Below are 8,172 nucleotides of genomic sequence, written 5' to 3' on the forward strand. Positions count from 1 at the left end.
AAGAGATGATCATTAAATTTCCTTCATTTGAGGCAAGCGGCCTCTTTCAAATACATAGTGAATATTACATGCATGTTGTGTTGTGACGCATTATATCGTACGAGTTGTTTCTGAGAAGATGTGCCATATTATAGTTTATTTATTACATATATTCATACGATAAAAGGAGCACGATGTTCTTTGAAACCGGAACATTTACACAAAGAAAAAGAGACCACATAATGCAATGAACACCCATGAATACTTCGTACGACATGCACATATCAAGAAGTGTCTTCAGCCTGTCTTAAAAAAATGGGCTTTCCCTGTGTAGCTTAAACGTTACGGATCTTAACAGTGCAACATACTTTAAATACTTTTATTTAAAATCGGTTGAATATAGAACTTTTTTTTACGGAATTCCTATGTAGTAACATGTATTGTATAACATAAAACATAGAAATAATGCATTTAGCACAACGTACTGCAACCGCTTTGGAAATCTGGAGGTTCTAAACGGCTTTAAGGCACGATGAACCTCAAGCTAAAATCATTTGATTATACAGAGCGATATCAGGGCGTATGTCCCTTTTAAAGTCTCTATAACGCTCAAAATCAACGAAAATTTCGTTAAGTATTTCGTCAAATAAAGTTAACACTGTAACAATCAGTGTTCCTTATAGCAATAGCCAAAATTTCAACGCTAGATGTGGTATGATTACATAGATTTATGTAGATACAAAACGCTCGTTTTTATTTATTCAGGGCCACAACTTATTCCCGCGAATATATATATTCATACGACACAAGAACACCATTTTAGTGTTCATGTGTCGTATGAATAGATAAACAAAACAATAATAAAAACGAGCATTTTGTATCTACAAACATCTATTTTACCAGACCACATCTGACGTTGAAATTTCGGCAATTGCCATAAGGAACACTGATTTTTAATTGGTTAAGTTTATTTTACGAACAATTGTGCGAAATTTTCGTTGATTTCGAATAGTAATGTTACTTTAAATAACCTAATAGGGAAATGAACTCCTTTATTTATTTTTGCGATAACGCGATCAATACGTAAGCTGTGGTGTAGTGATTTTAAACTTCCTTGCATATCAAGTAATGTTGATGTAGCTTAAAGAGCTATTTTTATGAAACAATGATTGTATGAATATAAGTGACCAACATGTCGCTTATTTTTGTTATTTTTATATGGATATGTACGCTTGCTGACGGTACGCTGGTTAGACAATGCTTTACATTTTGTAATTTTGTAGAAATTGGTAATACATTGCAAATTTTAGTACAAATTACTTGTGTTAAAAAAACTACTACAAAAACACAGTTTATGTAAATATTTGTTCGAACTGTTTAAGGCTAAAATATGGTATAGTATTTCTTTATGTGCCAATCGAATTCTTGTTCAATACGTTTTTAAATTCACCGCCTTCAGTCCCGCGCAACATCGATCTCAGATCATTTTAATATGCATTTCGTAGGTACTAAACTGTGCGTACTGTCGCCTATACAATGGATTGATGCTATGAAACACTGCCAATCATTAGGAGGTTCTCCGTTAAGTCACTATTATATTCCGAAGAGGATCATTAGCCAGTTGAATTTCTCTGCAGTGTGGACATCTGACTATGCAGCGTTAAAACCTGCAATTGGTAATCTTTACCTGATGCTTCTTGTCGGTATTTTAAAAGAAGATATTAAAAAAAATATCAATGATACAGTGCATATAAAGCTCTCGGTATTTAGTGTTTTTTTTAATGATGATATTTAATGGCGTTGTCAAGCTGTTAAGAAACGGTTAAAAGGCCAAGAACTTGAAAGTATGAAAATATTATCGGCATTTTAAAACTTTTTCCAGGAAACATCAGACCATATTGGTGTCAGTTCATTACAATTGCGGCAAATGGACAGAGTGGCGGTGTTCAGATCGGGAACTGTACAACAGAGAAACACTACATGTGCTGTGAACCTGGAAATATAGGTATGCATTTAGGCGACGTTCCAAAATTGTTATTTACGCTTTCCCTGTTCTCTCAAATACCGTTGCTACCCAGGTTCGATTTCCAGTAAAGTATTTGTTTTAATATTGAAGTTCGTTCTGTCTTTTTGATAGTGTTCTCTCGCAACTGAGCACGAAGACATTCACTTAAACTCGCCGTTATATTTTAATGATTTGGTTAATACACACATCCGAAAAGTATGCCATACTGTAGTTGTTTGTTAAAAATGGGGATACGGTTTTTTATTACAAATAGTCTTTGTTTCGTTTTAATATGTAGGAAGCAGTTGTATAAAGATCGGGACATGGTACCAATCAAAGGTCTGCAAAGAGATACATTCATATGGTGACTTGAACAATTTAACACAAGGGGACTACTGGCTTACTGTTGCCTATAGCTTCGAGAATTTCACTTTTCAAGGTATTAACGTACATTGTGATACATGGCTTACTGTTGCCTATAGCTTCGAGAATTTCACTTTTCAAGGTATTAACGTACATTGTGATACCTGGCTTACTGTTGCCTATAGCTTCGAGAATTTCACTTTTCAAGGTATTAACGTACATTGTGATACCTGGCTTACTGTTGCCTATAGCTTCGAGAATTTCACTTTTCAAGGTATTAACGTACATTGTGATACCTGGCTTACTGTTGCCTATAGCTTCGAGAATTTCACTTTTCAAGGTATTAACGTACATTGTGATACCTGGCTTACTGTTGCCTATAGCTTCGAGAATTTCACTTTTCAAGGTATTAACGTACATTGTGATACATGGCTTACGGTTGCCTATAGCTTCGAGAATTTCACTTTTCAAGGTATTAACGTACATTGTGATACCTGGCTTACTGTTGCCTATAGCTTCGAGAATTTCACTTTTCAAGGTATTAACGTACATTGTGATACATGGCTTACTGTTGCCTATAGCTTCGAGAATTTCACTTTTCAAGGTATTAACGTACATTGTGATACCTGGCTTACTGTTGCCTATAGCTTCGAGAATTTCACTTTTCAAGGTATTAACGTACATTGTGATACCTGGCTTACTGTTGCCTATAGCTTCGAGAATTTCACTTTTCAAGGTATTAACGTACATTGTGATACCTGGCTTACTGTTGCCTATAGCTTCGAGAATTTCACTTTTCAAGGTATTAACGTACATTGTGATACATATTCTTGCATGGGAACGATAACCAAGATTTCAAATACATGTTATGCAGTTAATTAAACCTTGCCATATATTTTAACGTAATATTATTGATTGCTGTGTGATGCTAATATTAATCGAGCATCATTTGAACACAAATTCATTAAACTCGTACACAAGATTATAGAATAATCAAAATATTCTTTGTTAAGAAAGATTCTGAAAAGTTTAACCCCTAAAAAGATCACATAAATTATTAACGCCCTTTGTTTTGTCAAGCACAATATCACACGGCTGTGGAATTGACATTACCGACTATGTACAGATGCGGCATGTTGGACGTCAATGGTGTTTTCCAGTTTGTAAACGACTGCAGCAGGGCGCATTACTCTGTATGTCATATGGGTAAGTTTTCTTTCATTTTGTATATATACACCTTATTCACATCTTATAGATCGTACACATTTAAAGTGCCGTAATTATATTGCTGTAATGAATTGATATCGATCGCGTCGTATCACCGTGCAGTTCTGTTGAACGGTCTAACAATAAAATTAGTTTTCGTGCTGTTAAATGTAGTTCAATAAGTTTTCGTGCTGTAATATGTAGTTCAATAAGTTTTCGTGTTGTTAAATGTAGTTCAAAAAGTTTTCGTGTTGTTAAATGTAGTTCAATAAGTTTTCGTGTTGTTAAATGTAGTTCAATAAGTTTTCGGCTTGTTAAATGTAGAAATTGCGTTTATTGCTTTGTAGTTCAGTGTATACAAACATTACCGCTTACTTTTTCAATCATACTTAAAGTCCTTGACCAACAATTTATAAATTGCGAAATCAATTTATCACAGTTTCAAAATTTAAAATTGGCAAAGCCCTAGACGTATTATGTGTATTTATTCAATGCAAAAATGTGAATACTCATTTTACGTTTTGTATGCTCTTGTTTAGTACTCAATGACACACAATATACACTTACTTTTTCAGATAACTATTCTGAGAACGGTTTTGCAGGTAACATACGAAATGCATTGAAACTGTTTAAAATATGGTTCGAACTTCAAGTAAAGTTATGTACGGAAATTACTGATATAAAATATATTCGGTTAGGCGTCTTCATCGATAGTTCTATGAAATGTCATCGATAGCATAAGTTATATTTTATATTAATGTATGCAAGAATTTGATCCATTAAACGTTTCGTAGTCTACAAGCGATCAATTAAAACAAACATCTTTAACGTTTTTTAGATTGCATACAAACGAAAACCACGCCTAATCCCGACTTTATGTTATCAACAACGGATAAACAGGCAACTATTGACCCGAATAACTCAGATGAACGAGGTAGAAATATCACAAAATATTTTATTTTGCACATACCGGTACTTTTTCAAATGTATTTGGTAAAAATTCGGCAAAAAGTTTTTCTTTACGCAATCTTTTTTTTTCAATTACTTAAGATTGTTTAAATAAATAAATATTCCAGGTCGAATATAAATGTATATTTCTTTTTAAATACTGCTTTCTATCAGAACTTAAAAACGATGTATTCAATAATTTACTACATGAACCAACACGTTTTTTTTTTTAAATATCATATAGTTTCTGACGAGTGAAAAGCTTATGCATACGGTTAACACCAACCAGTAGTTTGTTTCACTTGTGTTTAAAAATGTTCATTTTACAGAACGTAACTCAGACAATACAATATACAATGATGTAAGTCATATGATATGTTTCATTTTCCAGATTCAAAGTTAGCTATAGGTTTTGGAGTTGGTGTTCCACTACTTATATGTGTACTTGTTGTCACAATTGTCTTAGCTGTTCACATGCGAAGGTAATCTTGATGGTTTAAGTACCAGTTTCTCTGTTTTTGAAATCTGTATTTTAAGGTATTTGTTAGATATATTTTAAATACTGGACAAGAAACTAAAACACTATAAACACATTTGAACACTTATTATACATAATACACATTTGCTTAAATAGTAATATCTTTCAGAAATTCACAGTTAACTGGAATTAAGAACGGCAAAGCAAATGCTCATACCGAGATCAATGCTACATATGGCGTGTCCGACAACAGAGTTGAATTATTTGTATGGAGTGTTGATGAAACAGCAAATATAGGGTTATATTCGACAATCCCAGAAAACATATCAAATCCAGCCGATTATGAAGACGTACCTCCCGAAGAGAATTGTGCCGCATCTTTTCCACTCGATTCAGATGTTGAGAGCAAAACACGTCGGAAGACAAAAAAGGCAGGAAGTACAGCCAGGGATTATATGCAGTTTAGGGAACCTTACCGAACTCTTGCCAGCAATAATGAAGTGAGAAGGGTTTATGTTACCCGCACCGACACATTTGAGGATCACGATAACTGTAACACAGATGCGATGGGTGATGAATATGACGGTGTCCATTCCTTTGCAGCACCGAGTCTAGGCACATTGAACGTCTATAGTCACATAGGTCATGGAAAGAATGATGACCATTACAACGTCGCTTCGTGTGCCCATAAACAGCCAGCGGGAAATATTGATGACTATGATAAACTAAAGTGAGCGAAGACACAAATACATGTAATCAACACATATTTTCACTGTGTTTGATTTACAACTTAATATCGTATAAAATCAGTTGCAATGTGATCGTCTCTCTGGCATTGTCATATTATTATAAGTCGTTTCTTTAAAACAAATGCGAATTTTATACTATGCCACATTTAACGTCATACGTATACTTAAAATATTAGATCAGCACATTAAAAAAAATACCCACACTGGCCTTCAATGGATGCATGTTGTCTCACCATCGGCAGTATTGATCAGCAAACTTTTTTGTATTGCTTAATCCGTTTTACTGTATTGCAATATGCGTTTTCCATTTCGTATTGCGATTTACGTTTTACATATGGTATTATTATATGTTTTCTTTTGTTTTTGAACACGAATCAAAAAGCTTTACGATCATATTTTGTGATATTGAAAATTGTCATATTACTTTTATGAGTTCGAAGATACATATTGGAAGACCATTATTGTAGTAATGTCTGTATTGAAAATGATGGTAAGACGTCATTTTGTCGGCAGTTGGGTACACCTCTATCATCAAAATGTTGAAACCATACTACGATATACTGCTTATCTGCGTCAACGATGTAACCATATCTAAAAGTTTTATAATGAAACCGAATCTACTGTAATGTAAGAATGTTAAATATGTTCCCATTTTGACATCTGAACACATAGTCACATTTAGTATTTGCTGAACATTAAAACAGTTATAACGTCTGCGTAGGTATATATACCTACCATCAACATATAATATTTTCTGATGACTATTAGTTTCATTTATCCTGTATAAATTCATCCTCATTGTACGTTTTCTTAACATTTATAACGTAAGGTTCACTATTGTTCAACCATAAAAATACTGATATATAATTATACTTTTAGTATTTTGAAGCTTTTGAAAATAACTGATTTCTTACAACCCACACTAAACAATTGTATTTTTAATTCACGAACATCACTTACCATGACCTAAATAAGAGACCTACTTTTACTCATGCCTAGATGACTTCTAAGTATGACGTGTCTTGTAACAACGTTGAATTGATGCTTTATAGTTCCTGTCAATCCACGAGACATTTTGATACTTAATTAAACCCCAGCTACAAGCAAATACGGCCGAAGTACTGCGGGTTATGAAGAGACATTGACAACGATGGCATGTTAGGCTTCCGTCAAAAACATTTCAGGGATTTCGACGATTTCAAAGGCGGCGAAACTATCGAAGAAATCAAAGGGTATCTGAGAGTATTGAATAAAAACGAATGCATGTCCAGAGCAAAGTTTTTATGAACACTTTGTTATTAAAGGCAACGACAAAGACCTGGTTCATTATTACTGTAGCAGGGATGATATGAGTGATAATGACATCGGCTAATGCCATGAAGTTTCAGAGAACGTGACCTTGAATAAGTATAGGCAAACAAGAATCGGAAATAATTATGATCATATGAAAATGATTATATCGGTGCTACCTCTATCCCTGAACAGGAGACATCATTCCCAAGATAGTATTACAGACCGAAATAGTCATGAAAAGGACCAAATCATTAACTCCCAAATTTTAGAGATGTAATGCCGCACATTGTTCAGTTAGGCAAATTATAACATGGTGATGATTTCTGTGGGTATTCCAATGTACTATGAAGACCAATATCAGTTACGTTAATTACCGTAAAAAGATAAAACATACAGACATATTTATTATTGGTTTAGTTTCGATGACATTCTGTCGTCCATATTTGTTGGTAATTATAATTGATCATGCCGGTTAAATTAGTTCAGTGTCTAATGAAAAGCGCCTTTTGTACGAGTATTACTGCTACCGCTTCAACTCAACTTAGCTCAGTTTATTCAGTTAATAAAGGCCGTCGGCCCCAAAATACACAGTATTGTACACAAAACTTGTTTGAAGTTGCGCACTAAATATAAAAAATTTCAACATGCTAAATTTTATTCATAAGATGATACGCATACGTACATAATATCACAAGCGTGTCATGATCTGTTTTGCTCATCGGATTATTAAAGTCATGTACACTATTTCCACCCATAAACCAATAATATAGAAGATATATGTGATTTCTTATTAGTGATTATGCTTGATGTCAATGATTTAAGTTTGCATGTAATAATTTATGTTCCATCATGAAATTAACATTTTTTTGGCATACTCAATCATTACATACAGATTCGTACGTATTACATGTATTCCTTTCAATTTAATATTTTTAATCATCGAATTTAGTTATTGAGATGACTGACTATATCAATAAAAGCTATTTTAGCAAACATCAAATTGGACACTGGGTGTTTTACATGATTTACATATAAACACACGTGTATCTATCTGATTGACTGCAGCAAGGATATGTGAAATGTGTCATGCGTCACATATTAAAACAGCTTTATACGCGCTTCGTGGAGTTGAATGATTCTAAAGAAATGAC

General features: G+C 33.6%; 1 protein-coding gene across 4 annotated transcripts; it reads left to right on the forward strand.

Annotated features, from left to right (window-relative positions):
• Nucleotides 1-1,057: 1,057 nt before the first annotated feature.
• LOC127842873 (uncharacterized) lies at nt 1,058-7,609 on the forward strand. Of its 4 annotated transcripts, none has more exons than XM_052372626.1 (9): nt 1,058-1,220; nt 1,485-1,655; nt 1,862-1,984; nt 2,283-2,423; nt 3,428-3,553; nt 4,129-4,155; nt 4,392-4,487; nt 4,893-4,983; nt 5,149-7,609. In XM_052372626.1, exons 1-9 carry the CDS (start codon nt 1,172-1,174, stop codon nt 5,711-5,713), a joined length of 1,389 nt encoding a protein of 462 aa, XP_052228586.1. In that variant the 5' UTR covers nt 1,058-1,171; the 3' UTR covers nt 5,714-7,609. The 4 variants fall into 4 exon arrangements, with proteins under 4 accessions (XP_052228586.1, XP_052228588.1, XP_052228589.1 ...); XM_052372627.1 differs by having other exon boundaries at nt 1,067-1,228; XM_052372628.1 differs by lacking the exon at nt 3,428-3,553.
• Nucleotides 7,610-8,172: the final 563 nt, after the last annotated feature.

Source organism: Dreissena polymorpha, chromosome 8 (assembly GCF_020536995.1).
Source record: "Dreissena polymorpha isolate Duluth1 chromosome 8, UMN_Dpol_1.0, whole genome shotgun sequence".
Lineage (NCBI taxonomy): Eukaryota > Metazoa > Mollusca > Bivalvia > Myida > Dreissenidae > Dreissena > Dreissena polymorpha.